This window comes from Vidua macroura, chromosome 13 (assembly GCF_024509145.1).
Source record: "Vidua macroura isolate BioBank_ID:100142 chromosome 13, ASM2450914v1, whole genome shotgun sequence".
Classification (NCBI taxonomy): domain Eukaryota; kingdom Metazoa; phylum Chordata; class Aves; order Passeriformes; family Viduidae; genus Vidua; species Vidua macroura.
Genome location: NC_071583.1, coordinates 14,008,557 through 14,024,361, shown reverse-complemented (window position 1 = coordinate 14,024,361; position 15,805 = coordinate 14,008,557). Strand labels below are relative to the sequence as shown.

General features: G+C 38.0%; 1 protein-coding gene across 1 annotated transcript in view; it reads left to right on the top strand.

Annotated features, from left to right (window-relative positions):
* The window catches only part of CACNA1D (calcium voltage-gated channel subunit alpha1 D), a 169,022-nt gene that overhangs the window by 98,085 nt on the left and 55,132 nt on the right, over window positions 1–15,805 (top strand). The window contains exons 11-23 of the mRNA XM_053989201.1: window positions 258–345; window positions 1,043–1,069; window positions 2,608–2,768; window positions 3,342–3,567; window positions 3,712–3,919; window positions 5,513–5,633; window positions 6,633–6,747; window positions 7,432–7,501; window positions 8,097–8,166; window positions 8,939–9,083; window positions 10,598–10,727; window positions 13,465–13,524; window positions 13,605–13,664. Coding sequence (XP_053845176.1) covers window positions 258–345; window positions 1,043–1,069; window positions 2,608–2,768; window positions 3,342–3,567; window positions 3,712–3,919; window positions 5,513–5,633; window positions 6,633–6,747; window positions 7,432–7,501; window positions 8,097–8,166; window positions 8,939–9,083; window positions 10,598–10,727; window positions 13,465–13,524; window positions 13,605–13,664 — 1,481 coding nt within the window. The remainder of the gene's footprint in view (window positions 1–257; window positions 346–1,042; window positions 1,070–2,607; window positions 2,769–3,341; window positions 3,568–3,711; window positions 3,920–5,512; window positions 5,634–6,632; window positions 6,748–7,431; window positions 7,502–8,096; window positions 8,167–8,938; window positions 9,084–10,597; window positions 10,728–13,464; window positions 13,525–13,604; window positions 13,665–15,805) is intronic.

The window sequence follows — 15,805 nt, the reverse complement described above, 5'->3', positions numbered from 1 at the left end:
CTCTGCAGTGTAAGCAATTTCCTTGAATTACTAAAAAGATACACACACACAAAAAAAAGCCACCATTCTCTCTGGAATTCTGTGTGCTTCCTTTCGGTGAGAGAGGAGGACTGATGAAGTGTTTGACTTCATCTATGACTCCTCAGATCTTCCAAGCTCTCAGCAGAGCTGGAGGCACTCCTGCCACAGGCCAGGAGATGCCAGCTGTGCCATGCCTTGCGTGGTGCTGGCTCTGAGGCAGTTTTGTGTCCCCACAGCGAGCATGCCCACCAGCGAGACCGAGTCGGTGAACACGGAGAACGTCAGCGGGGAAGGGGAGAGCCCGGCGTGCTGCGGGAGCTTGTGGTGAGTGCACGGATGGGTGCTGAGTTCCCACCTCATCAGCTCAGCATTTCAAAGGGTCCTTCTTTCCCCACTGTTTATTTAGCCAAAAGTGCCTTGACATAGCCAGGCTTTGTATGGCACTTGCAGGAGTTTGATATTAGACCAATTATAAAAGTATTAGAGCATTCCTAAAATTCTCATGTTAAGATGATATAAAACAATTCAACTCAGCTTCGAGTGGAATTGTGATTTCCTGAAAGCTTTTATAAAATATGATTTTTGTCCAAAATTATAATGAAAAGAATGGAAGTTTCTAATGTAATGTAAAAACAAATATTTTCTGTTAAATTTTGCATGACCTGGAGAATATGTATTTTTTAGACAACAGCTGAATGTATGAGAGTATTTCTATAACCCATGATGTTCAATATGTATTTGCTCAGATTTTCATGACTTCCAGGCAGCTTCTACATGTTTATTCAAGGTTTATTTACTGAGTTTTAAAGGAGAGTTCCTTTCTTTCACTAATCAAATTTGTAAGGCTTAAGAAATGGTAGTTCAGAAAATAAATAACAGACAAAATAATTTCATCATTCATGATGCATTTTATTTAAAGTTTGTTTTATGTATGTGTAATGCCAATGCAAAATTCTAAAGAAAATGAATTTGTTAATTACTTTTCCCCCATTCTTAAAAATGTATTTTCCTTTTCTCCTAGTCAAACCATCTCAAAATCCAAATTCAGGTCAGTATTTTCCTCTTATAATCACATTCTAAGGTAAATGGAAAATCTTGGTCCAATTTTCACTCTTCTGGGCTGATCCTCACTCCAGCTTCTGGAATGTTACTCTGCAATGTCAGTACACTGAGTTTGAGCACAAAGTAAGTCAGGCCATAACTTATCAAGGACATTGTTTTGAAAATAATGTCAAAATGCCTTTGGATGAAAATAGAAAATGCTTTTCATTGCAAGCTCGCCTACCTGCTGCACTGCAAGTCAAAATAGAAGTTAATCTTTGGGAGCATGCCTTTACTTGTATCAGTCTAATGGAGAAATTTACTGCTATCCTCCTTTTTGAATTTTTGTTTTACTTCTGTAGTCTGCTCATCTACGCCGATGTTATTCATACGCATTCATATATGTACCAGTTAGCTATACTTTACTGTCACTGCTTCCACACATCTTTTTGGGGAAACCAAAAAAATAGCCCCATTGGCTTCAGAAAGCTTGGAGTTATGCAGTTTGAGCCTGCTTGTGAGTCTTATAAGTGAGTTATGCCACCATTATTATTCTTGTCTCATGGACTGCAATGGTAGAGTGTTCTGTAAGTGTAAAGAAGTTGAAGCTACCCAGGGAGTGAGGCATCCTGCTGATGGCCATGGACACAGCCCTTAGAGCAGGGGATTGGCAAGATAAGAATGTTCTTGAATTCCATGTTGATTTAGGTCAGGACAGGATATTTTTCCTTTATATGGTTAGAATACCACAAAGACTTGAAACGTCTGTACTGCTATCTAAAACCAGTATTAATTTCCATTACTACAAGTACAAATCTAAGGTGCGCAAAGAAAACTTAGTTAATGCTTGAACAGAGTTCCCAGAAGTGAAGCAGAGAAATCTAGTTTTATGAGTCCAAGGATATATATAATCACTTGTGAATCCAGCTCATATCTAGGTAGAGCCTCAGCTTGTCACTCTTATTTATTTCACTGACATTTGCCACTGACACAATTTCAGTGCACATCAGTAGAAATCTCTAGGAATTACTGAAGAAGATTTCTAATGTTATAGGGTAGATTTCTAAAAGGTGACCTCAGCATTCCTATTCTGTTTAATCCTGCCAGAATTCTTTTTGTGGTTTAACTCAAAGCCTACATTTTTAGACTGAATTTAATTTGAATTCTGAGTGAATTCATTGACTTCTCTTTATTGCTATTAAGTGTATGGGGCCTTGGAAAGATAGATATACTTTGTTACCCAATGAAATGTTAATGCAGCTTAATCTAATTATGTCACAGGCAATTGGAGTCTCCAAGTATTGTGGTTTACATTTAGAAATCTATAAGGAAATGTAAAAAAAAGGAATAACAAGTTAGCCGTCCCTAATCTGCAACTGTAACGATTTACACAGCTATTGAAGTATTATACACGTATTTATGAAAATACACCTGCTCACACATACGCAATTGAACTTATTTTCTACACAGAAGAAAACCACACTCTCCTTAAGTTCATATGTGTTTTCCATATAATAATAAATTTATTTTTATTTGAACTTTCAGTCGACGCTGGCGTCGCTGGAACCGCTTTAACAGAAGAAAATGTAGGGCTGCAGTAAAATCTGTCACATTTTATTGGCTTGTTATTGTCTTGGTCTTTTTGAACACGTTAACTATCTCATCAGAGCATTACAATCAACCTGACTGGCTGACCCAGATCCAAGGTACAGTCAAAAATTATTGTCCTGGTCTTGACTATGGGTAGTTGCATTCTATCAGTGGCTACTTTTGTACTTTGCCATTTTGTTGTTTGCTGTCTGAAGGATATTCAGCCCAGCCAGAGGGAGATAAATGACTGAATGTGGTCTTTGATTTCCACAGCTGTAGCACAGCTGAGTAATGCAGCAGCACAGGCCTGACAATGCTAAATTGTAAATAACTGTACTTTTATCATGAAACTATGCTTGAAAGATGAGGAGGAAGTGGGAACTGGCACAGCAGGACTTGCTGTGGGCTTGTTGCTTAAGTTACAGTGTGGACTCAAGCTGTGAGCTGAGGAGCCATGAACTGCACAACAGATTGGAAAGATGAATAGTTTATAGCTGGCAGGAAGCTTTACATCCTTGTGTAACTTTTGCCACTTAAGCATCAACTACAGTCCAACATAAAAATGCAGTACTTCCTTTTAAAGCAAAAAGCTGCAAACTCATATAGAAAGTGTAATACTAATATGTTAAAATAAAAATGGAATCTATGAGGCAATTCAGAATTTTTTTTTCTTTAATATTTTGTTCCAGATATCGCAAATAAAGTTCTTCTGGCTTTATTCACCTGTGAAATGTTAGTAAAGATGTACAGCTTGGGCCTACAGGCCTATTTTGTTTCTCTCTTTAACCGCTTTGATTGCTTCGTTGTTTGTGGTGGCATTGTTGAAACCATTTTGGTGGAGTTGGAAATTATGTCACCCCTTGGAATTTCAGTGTTTCGCTGTGTTCGTCTCCTGCGTATTTTTAAAGTAACAAGGTAAGATTATCTAATACTGCTAATTCTAAGGATAGCTGAAGAGTGATCAGCAATTGTTTTGTAATACTTCATCATGCACTGCTCTTTTACTGTTTTGTTTGGGGTTTTTTTGGTGTGTGTTAACACACGCATTTTAATTTATAGGCACTGGGCATCCCTGAGCAACTTGGTAGCATCCTTGTTAAACTCAATGAAGTCCATTGCTTCACTGTTGCTTCTGCTTTTCCTCTTCATCATAATCTTCTCGTTGCTTGGAATGCAGCTGTTTGGAGGCAAATTTAATTTTGATGAAACTCAAACAAAACGGAGCACCTTCGATAATTTTCCACAAGCCCTTTTAACTGTATTCCAGGTAACTTTCTTTCATCCCGTATGAGACATTTTACCTTTGATCAACAAAACTGTTTAAGTGATCGTGTTGCCTGAAAATGAAATCATGAATACTATTTATTCAGTTTACTTTAAGTAGCATTCTGCTCATTAAATTCAGCACTCTGGTAACTTTGCACCATTTGTACCATTTGTTTCATATCTTCTTTGATCTACCTATGCAACATAGCTGTTGTGTTACTTCACACAGTTAAATCTCCTTTGTCTATCAAACACATGACTAGAAGAAGAGGTGGAGTGTTATATTTAGTTTGATCAAATTATTTTCTTTAACTTCATTAGCTGTGTAACATTTCAGCTGTTCTCAAGCAAGAAAAAATAATAAGCCTTTAAAGAGTGCATATTTACATTGGGAATCATATCACTATAACATAAAAATAAGCATTAATTTCTTTAGAGACCAGGTTTTATTAAAATCTTAAGGCAAACTTGTCTGCTACTAGTGAAATGGTAGGGACATACTTCGAGTTTACTTTTCACTTATTTGTGATGCTTTTTTAAAACTTATTTTTCCCAATTTGGATACTGGAATTAGTCTGTTTGGTTTTGTCTTGCTCATCATTTTCACTCTTGGCTGTGTACATTACCACAATATTTGATTTCAGCCATTGTAGGTGAGAGTTAATAGCTGATCCTGCAGGATTCACCTTGGTGTTGGCTTCCTGTCACTTTGGTGGAAGTCCCATCTGGTGGCTGCCCAGAGCAAGCAGAAAATCTTTCCATTTAATTTCAAGATAAGGAAATATCAATGAGAAATTTCCATATGGGGAAAAGTGTTCATGTTTGACTTGACATTGCCCCTACAAAAACTTAAGGCTTTACTTTCCAACTGAGCTGAGTTACATTTTATTCAGATTTTAGGCTGTCTCATTTTCTAAGGAATGGGGATTCTTTCCGTTTTAGAAGATATTCAGGAGCAAGCAGCCTGTTGGGTGCTCACCAGCAATGAAAATTAGTCAGATAAGTTTAGTTCTACAAAAATGAATTTTAGAAAATGGCAAGCATTTAATTTTCTTAAACAACCATTTAATTGCTTGGACGGAGAGTGACTATTACATGTTTTCTCAGGATGGAACTGACAATTTTTAAGAAGTTACTTAGAAATATATGAAGCGCCCCTAAAGCCTGCATTGAAATACTCACAATTTTTATCATAGTACAGATTTTTGGCCAGTATTTAAAAAAAGAAGAAAAAAGGAACCTTAAAAATTATACTAACTTGATTTTACAGCAATGGACATTTGTTGGCATTGCTACATAAGTGGCATTACTGAAAACCAGGGCTCTTACTTTGGCATGCCAAAATCAATAAAATTTCAATAAAATTTCATTTTTATTATTTTTGCCTTTGAAGTTCAGTCATATAAATGCATAGCACAAAATAAAAGCTGTTAGAATTAAACCCAGGCTTTCAGGAGGTGTTTGTTTAAATGGGAATTTTAAAACAACGCATGAAAAGAGCATGGTCTTGCTTTATGCACACAGGTCAGAGGAAATGTGTTTCTCTACTCACTTTTGATGCTGAGTTACTACTAATCTAATATTTGCTCCTTAGATCCTAACAGGGGAAGACTGGAATGCTGTCATGTATGATGGCATAATGGCATACGGTGGTCCCTCATCCTCAGGCATGATCGTCTGTATATATTTCATTATCCTCTTCATCTGTGGTAACTGTATCCTTTACACTGGCTGGAAAGGTCTCTGAGTGGGGCTGTGTGCCAGGGACATCAGCCAAATCCCTCTGGGAGGGGGTAAATGGTCACGGGCGAGTGCTCTCTGCACGTGCCGAGTCCTTTGAACAGACCTTTCCTTGTTCCCTGAGGAACCAGAGGCAGTGATCTCCAGGCCATCTCTGGCCAGCACCATGGCAGAAAGCAGAGAATGTTTTCTTTCTTCCTTCCGTGGGAGCACAGCCTTGCCCTGTGCTGTTTGTGGTCGCTGGCAGTGCAGGGCTGGAGCCCAGCCCTTGGGGCAGCGATGGTGCCCCGTCCATCCCCAGCTCTCGGTGCAGCCCCGAGCTCTGGCACGGGCTGAGGGTGGCCAGGGACCCTCTGCAGGGCAGGGACCAGGGCACACACCCTGGGGCAGCTGGGACAAAGTCTGCTGGAACATTTCCCTTCCCTGCCTTTAGTGATCTGGAAATGCTTCCTTGGCCCCATGTAGAAACAAACTACTGCCACTCTCAAAAGTTCTTAAAAGGTCAGGAGTTGATGAAAGGGCAAAAAACATTGTATTTTCTGCACTATATGGTATTTGTATCAGTATTTGTGGTTAACTGATATAGACTGAAGAACTGAATTTGACATAGATTGTTGTAGACGTGAAAGTGCATTATAAAAATGAATTTTTCAAAATGCCTGAACAGTCTTCACATATAATAGACAATTTCATATTTGGACTTGCTCTGGCTAGCATGAAGTTGAATTTAATTTATTTAAAAAAATACTTCAAGAATTCTGCTATTTTAAAACCCATGACCCTGATGGATCTCTGCTCACTTTACAGTCTGGTCCATTAAATGGGTGATATTTGCACTACACTCCAGCATCACAAACCTCCACGCTGTAGGTTGGGAACATGTGTTTTATATCTCTCACATTGTCAGTGTTTATGCTGATAATAAACCACACAAGTGTGGTAAGGCATAATGTCCTTAAAACGATTTGAAATAGATATCTTGCTAAATGTCTTCTTGGCCATTGCTGTGGATAACTTGGCAGATGCTGAAAGTCTAAATACAGCTCAGAAAGAAGAAGCTGAAGAAAAGGAAAGGAAAAAGAATGCGAGGTAAAATAGATGGGCATGTTGAAGCAGAAGGAGAGGGAAGGAGAAGGGTACTGAATTCTTCCATAAGGATTCTTTTGTATGAATGCCTTTACCAACTTCAAAACGTGCTGGACTCAGGGAAAAAATAAAAGGGCTTGTCTAGACACTAAAATAATAGACAAACAGTACGATTTTATATAAAAGTTAGGTAGTAATTGGGGTGAATTAAGAATGTAACGATAGACCAACTGATATTTAAACACTGCAACAGTAGGATTTATTGTGTAATTAACACAAGAATTTATCTGTTGTTGCCAGTGCACAGCTCCCTGAGGAATCAGTTCTCTAAGCCTTATATAGACAAGCAGAAAACCTTCTTTTGAAATCAGTGCAAGCCTGTTGAAGTCAATGAAAGTTGTTTGTATGAGTCCAAGGGCACAGTTTATCCCCCTAGAAAGGAGTAATGATCATGCATTGAATGTTTTAGGGATTAGCCTCTGGAATTATATTCAAAATCATAATCTTTTAAATGGATCATTGCATTCAAATGCAGTAGATTTTATTGCTTTGACACCTGCAGCTGTACAAAATATTTCAAATATTTTATTATAAGGCTTTCAGCTTTTCACAGAATTGGTATAGTTCACTTAAAACTGTCTGTCTTTACATGGCATGCCTTGTAATTGTTATTTTATTGTTTTATAGAAAGGAGAGTCTGGAAAATAAAAAAAGTGAGAAGTCAGAAGGTGACCAAAAGAAGCCCAAGGATAGTAAGGTGTTTATCCTAATACTAGTCTCTTTTCTAAGAAGCAATTTTAGTGATTTTGCTAGGGAGTACTTTGTACTGTGCATTGTAGAATTTCTTTTATGAGCCCATCATCCCTACATATTTATCCAGGCAAAGGAAACTTAGTTCTGATACTTTGCATCCTCACCGTGTCTCAAACCAGAAAAATACTTTTGGTTTCAGGATATCCTGAGAGGGGAAGCTCTTAGAGAACAAAATTATTAATGTTAGAAAAATGTGATTTTTTTTCTTAGGATCCCAGTGGATATTTTGTATGATAAGTCCAATGAGATCAGTGAATGATAAACTCTTAGAATGTTCAAACATTCTTGGTAGATTTTATCAAAGTGTGTTGGTTCTATTTTTATTGTGATTTACACAGCCATAGAAATGTGGATACTATAGAAAAATAATTTTTGAAAAATAAGTAATAAAATGTCAGCTCTCCTATGTTCTCAGAGTTAGTCTGCTTCATAAAACTCACTTCTCTGACTTCAGAGGCTTATTTGGTTCGCTTTTTATGGGCTTTGTACTCTGTATTAAAATTTATTTTTCTTCCTGTGCATCCCTTTCATTGCTCTAGGTGACAATTGGAGAATATGGAGAAGGAGAGGATGAGGATAAAGATCCCTATCCCCCCTGTGATGTACCAGGTATGTGAATACTAGCTAGAAACACATTTAAGTTTGTTTGCTAAAGTATCCTAAACTTGCTCTTGGTGAACATTAAATCAATTCCTTTGAAGCCAGTGAAGTTGTGCTCTCTTATCAGTGAATAAATGGGCCTAAGTATTATCTTTTTCTGCAGCTTCCTAGACAGTACAAGCAGCATTTGAGAGTTAATATTGTGAGCCTCAGGACTGTTTTGGTAACACTATCTGGTTGGGAGAGCAAATTCTAAACTTCTCTGAAACATTTGGCAAAAGAGGACATTCCAGGGCTGATGATGTTTGGTCAGTTTTTTCTTGGCCCAGTGAGCATACTTATCAAAAAATCAGTTCTGCCTGATTGGCTGGATACATGGCACAGAGATCTGTCCTGAATTTTGAACACACAATGCTCACCCAGTGCCCAGAGCTCAGCCCTCAGCTCAGGCATGGACAGGCTGTCAGGGCTGAGCTGAACTGGGGCTCCAGAGGAGTCCTCAGGTGAGGCTGCTCAGCACCAGCAAAGCCTGTTAATGCACTCATTAACTGAGTGCTGTTAATGCACTCATGCACACACCCACATATGCACAACACCCTGTGCGAGAGCTTGTGACAGCATTTGGATGTTCACATATTGGTTTATAGATTTGTAGAGTCATGCTACGAATGTATATTTCCTACAAGCCATGTGTATTCTCATACAAGCCGTGCTTTTGTATTGTTATGAACAAAACCTCGATATTTTTTAGTTTATAGTAAAAAGAATGTTTAATCTAAAGTAGGTGAAGATGAAGAAGATGAGGAGGATGAGCCAGAGGTACCGGCAGGCCCACGTCCCCGTAGAATATCAGAACTCAACATGAAGGAGAAGATAACACCTATCCCTGAAGGGAGTGCCTTCTTCATTTTCAGCAGCACCAACCCGTAAATATGACTTTGAAAAATACTGCTTTAGACATCAAGGTTTAGCACTGAAGTAACAGACCTCCTTCTAGGGAGACCAGGAGTAGAAATCTAGTGTCTTCAACAGAAAAGAGATTGGCTTGCCTCCTGAAATTTTCTGATTGACTTGGTAAATGAGAAGAATTTGAAAAATATGTTAGTTTTCTTCCCACTGTTGAAGGTAATAGCATTTTGTACATACAGTCTGAGTTCTCACATGTCTGCAAAGTACCCTTTGAGGTGTATTATCTATGTACTATGTTAGTCACTGGATATAAAAGATCTGAACATCTGCATGAGGCAGAATTTCTAGTAACCCTAGTAACCTTTGTGGAGGAGAAACCAGAAAAAGGAGAAAAGTAGCAGAAAGGCGTATATTCCTCTTTGGGTAACAGCATTTCCCAGATTCAAACAAGCATCAAAGATAAAGATAAATTATTTCAAAAAATCCAGAACTGTAATAGTTTTGGGTTTGGATTTGGGGAGGCAGTGGAATCTTTCACCACTTATTCTAACTCCAGAGCATTTGGAGTTCTGAAATGGTGAAGACAGCAAACTTGACTAGTGAGTAAAAGTCCTTACTTAATATTTATTTGGCATGGGAGAATGCTGCCTTTCAGTGGTAGAGGCCATCAAGTTTAGAAGCAGATTGAGATAAAATGTTTTGGATGCAAAATCATTAAGTTTGTTGAACATTTCAAATTGCTTTCAGCTTCAACTAACACTATGTATTCTTGGTCTAAAATGGCCAATTTGCTTTACTAAGATACACCACACTCCAATCATCTACTTAATGACAGGAGGAAAAATTTTAGCCAAGAACCTTCTGAGTCTTCAGCAGAATTTAGACAACTTCAGTGTTAGTCAGTTATGAACCTGATCCTGCCTTTTTGTCAGTTTAATCCCAGACCTGCTCTGTATTTGTGATTACCTTGGGCTCAGTCACTCTAAGCATATGCACAGTTACACTTCATGTCATGTGGCTAAATCCTGACAGCTCTGGAGCCTCCAACACCCACGTCCTGTAATTCTATAACACAATCTTCATGGAGATTCGGATTTGAGTTGAGTCCTAAGTAGCACAAGGAGATCTGCAGCCTAAGCTGCACTTCACAAGATGAGTAATTTTGACAACTTCAGTGAGAATCAAATCAAATTGGGGGTCTGGAATGATTTACTATCTAGCCTTGGTCTTTCTGACCTGTGACTGCATGTGCACAGTGCTACAAACACTGGAACTTGTGGTGCTCATAACCCAATGGGAACCAACCCCTCCCAGATTGCTTTAAATGCATCTTCACTACGGGTGGGTTGGATTTTGAATTTATTTGCATTCTAAGGAATCAGACCGATGGCTTCAGGAGTTTCATTGCTTCTAATTGCTGATTGTTGCTCTGTTCCACCAGTGCTGGCAGAGTAACAGAAAATATGTTGTGTATTAACCATCTGCTGAATTCTGTGTGCAAAAATGGTGTATTTTTGTATCTCCTCTTTAGAATTCGAGTGGGATGCCACAGACTTATCAATCACCACATCTTTACCAATCTCATCCTTGTCTTCATCATGCTGAGCAGTGTTTCCTTAGCAGCAGAAGATCCAATTCGCAGCCACTCTTTTCGAAATAATGTAAGCCCTTCATTTTTGTCTGAAATTAACTATACCCTCACAGGATACAATCCTTTGGGCCTAGAGCCTGGTTTTTAATTTTCATGTTAAAAAACATTCCTTCTTCTTTTTCAAGCTATACATTTGTATTCCTTTTGTTCTAAGAAGCATAAATCTTTAAAGACAATTAACTTTATTGATGGAACATCATCAGTATTAGATGTGTTTATTATTTACATAATGCTTTTTCTGTGACTACAAATATACCAGGATAAAATATTCTCAAGATGAATATAATATCTATAACTTTCATATTTTTTCCTACTTTGCAGCAGGAGTACCCGATGTGCAAGGCCTGAATCACTTTTACTGCCTCAGAGTGTTTGATGCTGATTTAAATATGCTAGTTAAAATTTTCACTGTTTATTGTGTTTGGAACAGACTCTGATGTGTCCTCTCTTCATTGACTCTATTAAGTGGTTTTGGGGCACTTGGATGATCCCTCTGCTAGTGAGTGCAGGGATTCCTGAGGGTGTTACCTCCTCTCTCAGGGAACCTCGTGTGGCCGCTCTGAGGGGTTTGAGTTACCCCCACGTTGGACTCAAAGATATTCAGATTCTTGATTGGCTGCATCAGAAACTAAACAAATCTCACTTTTCTCTAAACTCACGTGTAAGAGGAGGATCAGAGCGTGCCCAGCTCTCGCCTTGACTCAGAGAAAAATGCCACTTCAGCCTAAAAACCATTAATTTCAATAATGTCTCTGTTAATTGATAAAATTGTAGTTTATATGGGGACTAAACACCTGTGTCCTCCCAAAACAAATTCTTGAATTTGTTTAAGCACATTTTAAGTGCTTAATCTAGTGGAAGACTTAACTGTTACTCAAAAGCACAATTATTAGACAGAGAAACTAAAATAAATCCACTCTCATGACCATGGATTTTTTAGCCTTGTTGCATTTGATTTAGCTGTGTGGCAAGACTCTCACATTCTTGTGAGTTGGGTTTGCTTCAGATTAGGTAGGAAATAGTTGAGATGGTGCAGCTTGGTAGTGGTCCATGGGACTTTGGAGATGCTTTGACAGAACTTCCAGCCCTCTTCTGTTTTAGATACAAAATGATCTGTAGAGATGGTCACAGAGTCAGAGAAACTCTTCTGCATCCTGCCTGCTGAGGCTGCAGAGGTTGCATCTCTCTGGTTCTTGCTGGTGTTGATGCAACCTCTGAAAGTCTTCTTTAGGCTGTTGGCATTCTCTGAACACTTTCCCAGTAAGTTTAGTAAAAACCAAAAAGCTAAAACTTTCTCCAGAGGTAAAAAGAGTCCAAAGCACAAAGACACTCTTCATGCACTATTCAGCAGAGCAGTGTACTTCCCTTATCTACAAAGCTGGACCAATGCAATCCTATAAATAAATCACACTAATGGGTAGGAAAGAGAGAGCTGGTGGAGAATACTGAAATTGTTATTATAGAAATGGCTTCAAGGGCTGATAATTGTATTTATAACTAGAGGAGCATTAGGAAAATGTAAGTGGAAAGTGGTGGTAACTGAAAAGATTGTTTCTGTTTGGGACACAGACAAAATGTGTGAGGGATTTCAGGAAGACGTTGCCCTCTTGTTGAAAGTACTCTCACATGTCCCAGGCCTGCATCATTTTCTTTTTACTACCTTCAGGGTTCACATTCCTTCCATCAGCCAGGTCAAGACAGAATGAAAGCTTACAAACTGGAATGCCTTTAAATATTTTTTATTTTATTTTAAGTCTAGAGTGACTTGGTTACTGATTAATCTTTGTCATATAGCTTTAATATTTGCCTGTTTTTTCAGCCACACCAGGGGACAGAAGGATGGGATATTCAACGGAATAAGGGGGAAAATTATTTCTTTTTATTTTTATTGGATATAGTATGACTAATTTCTTTGTGTGTTGTCTCTTTATTTTATTTCTCCTGCCCACTTGGTTAGTTGCTGAACTGCAGGAAGGATATTTCTGTGCACAGCTGTTGGCTAGGTGGATTGCTGGATCCTTGAGACTAAACTCTCAGTCTCCTGCAGTTCACTGATTTAGTTAGTGATGTGGCCACAGCTCTGGGTGGTTCTGAAATACCTGTTCATGTGCAGTGAGGTCAATCCCACAGCCACAATCTTCTTAAAAATTTCATATCACTGTGCAACTCTTGTGGCTTCTTTTAGATTTCCTACAAATAAATCACTGCTGTATCTTCCCACTTCAAGGAAAAGGGGTTGTGGTGCTGATTTTAAGTGATTAGTTATTCATTAGTTTGCATTGTGACACTCTGGACAAGCCTATACAGGAACAATATAATGTAGCAGAGTGTGGGATGATCTGCACTCTAGAACCAGCCACTGAAGTTTTATTTTGTGATGCAATACTTTGGTGAAAACCACAGACATTATTATTAAGTATTTATTCTTTGTTTAAGATTCTGTATTTCTGCTAAAGGCTGAAGAAAGTATCTGTGAAAGCTGCTAGAGGAAAGGCTGAACTGAAAGAAATTGTTACCTATTGGGTCCTGTCAATTACTGAGGGGTGAAATCTAATGCCTGAGCACAGGGGCATCTGTTAAAGTTTTAAGCAAATAAAAATGGTTGCACAATAGCTGGAAATTTAAACTACTTTGTCTAAATTCTCCATCTATCTACTTAGATTAATTCAGGTGTTGTGTATGTGGTCTAAGTTGTAAAAATTATTAAGAGATGGATTTCTTACTGTGGCACGTATTATACCTTGCAGATACTTGGTTACTTTGACTATGCTTTCACAGCCATCTTTACTGTTGAAATCCTGTTAAAGGTAATGCATTGTTAATTGATCCTTGTTAGCCCAAAAGCAGCTTTAGCAATAATGTTTGTAACTTTTTGTTTACCTTCCAGATCCTAGGGTATGCAGATTATGTCTTCACTAGTATGTTTACATTTGAGATCATTTTGAAGGTAACAGGTTTTTAAAGGAAGCTTGTTTAAAAGGATTTTCCTTGTGTGTCACCTGCCAAGAAAAGGCCCTTGAAGTGTTCTTCGCCTTTTCTCTAAGCTATCAAAGATAAACTTTTTTAAACTAGAGGATTTTTTTTATTTGACAGTTCTTCATACTTTTGATTGGTTATTTTTTTACCATTGGGTGCATGAAGAAGCTGATTTTTTATCATTACATCAGTTTAATAATTCATTTTTTACCCTTTTTAAACTTACAGTTGTCAGAAAAAGGGAAAAATAAATCACTGCGCATGAGCTTTTCCTTCTCCTTGCTCTGGCATTTCTGAAAGAGATAATCAGTCTTATGAGGAGGGAGCATGTAATTTCTCATTTATTTTGCTGAACTGTATCCACAGAGCTAAAATAGTAGATAACTATTTTCTTGCAATAGGACTTGCAAGATATCTTGCATTTATCTATCTATAAACTAAGATACTTTGCATTTATTTTGGGCATACATTTAAATTCACAGACAGGCATAATTATGCTTGCTTAAATGTATTACCCATGCATGAGCCAAAAATTGGCATTGTAATGTACAGTTTGTGTACTGATCATTAAGCATATCTATTGGGGCTACTCAGATTTTCAATGTACAATATTTACTCTGGTAAAGAAGATAAATAACCAAAAATTGCATTCACATGAAACAAAATGCTGAACAAGGAAATGAAATTTTTCATTGGAAATTGGCAAAATGTTTTTTTCAGAGATTTACACATGATTCATAAATGTTTCATGCTGTGCTTATACTCACTTCAAGTTTTTGGTTGAGTAATCCCAATGTATACACTTAAAAATTGCTGGCACACTAAGAATCTGTACATAAACTATGCATTTCCAGTTGAGGATTAAGCTTAACAAGATCTCTTCTCCCAGCTTTTGCTCATATTGCTGTGCATACTCTTCACAATGCAATTTGATTATTACTAATTGGTGCAATATTTGGGCTGTTTACAAGATAAGCTGTACTGTAAATAATAGATTATTTTTATGCTTGTGAATTTTCTCCCAGGCTTAATATTTATCCCCTTATTTCACATTTTCAGCAGTGAGAAGCTTGCTATAGAATTATTCTTATTTGTAGCACACTAAAATAAATATCCAGGGGTTTTGCTGCTAGACAAAGGCCAAATTAAAGAAGAGAACAAAGCATTGAAAAAAGCCGTAGCACTAAATCAGACTAGCTCCAACTCTGAATTTGGGAAGCCATAGAAATATGCTACCATTGTATCTGAGGCAGAAGAGAGTCAGGAAACTTCCACATGCTCTGAGCAGCAGGTTCTCCTGCTCCTGCAGTTCCATTTGTGTTTTTCTAGGAGGCAGAGGAATCATAAAGGGCAGGATAAAGAGGCATAACAAGATGTGTTAAGAAAAGCAAAATTCCTTCAAACTGCAAGAGATTTTGGCACTGAGAAATTTATGATTAAGGGAAGCAGGAAACTCTAGAGCTTGGGCTGCTGAAATCTGGAATTGTAAAGATTACAAGGAAATGAGAAGCTACATCACAGCCAAAAATGTTGATGCTTCTGACTCTGGTTTCTCCAGGAAGATCTGTAGTGCACTCACACGGAAAGGAAAATAAACTGTACCATCCAAATGTGGTGGACAGTGAGGAGCTGACACAGACACCGTGCCTGCTTTGCTAACGTCTCTGACTCTGGCTTTGCTTGCTTGTGGCTGGGGCTCTCCATGTCCTCTGCTGTGCTTCCCACAGTATCCGAGCTGTGCAGAAGGGAGAGTGTTCTGCAAGGAGAAAATTCAAAACTAGACCTGCAGTAAGAATAGTATTCCTTAATTTCCAGGCAAAAAAACCAAAAAAACAAAAAACCAAAAAAACCAAAAAAACCAACAAAAAAACCCCAAAAAACCAACAAAACAAAAAAACCCTGAAATTAGGATAAGTAGAGGCAATATTATCACCTGTAGTGAAGAAACTTGTACAAAAGCAAGCATTAAACTAGAATAACTCTCACCATGTAAGAAGTCTCCCAGTGCTCTTACTGTTCTCAAACAAGGATTTCCACATTGCACAGTGTTGAGGGTATGAATAGGGATGTGAATAACAAAAAAGCTGCAACATCACTTTAAAGCATTTGAGA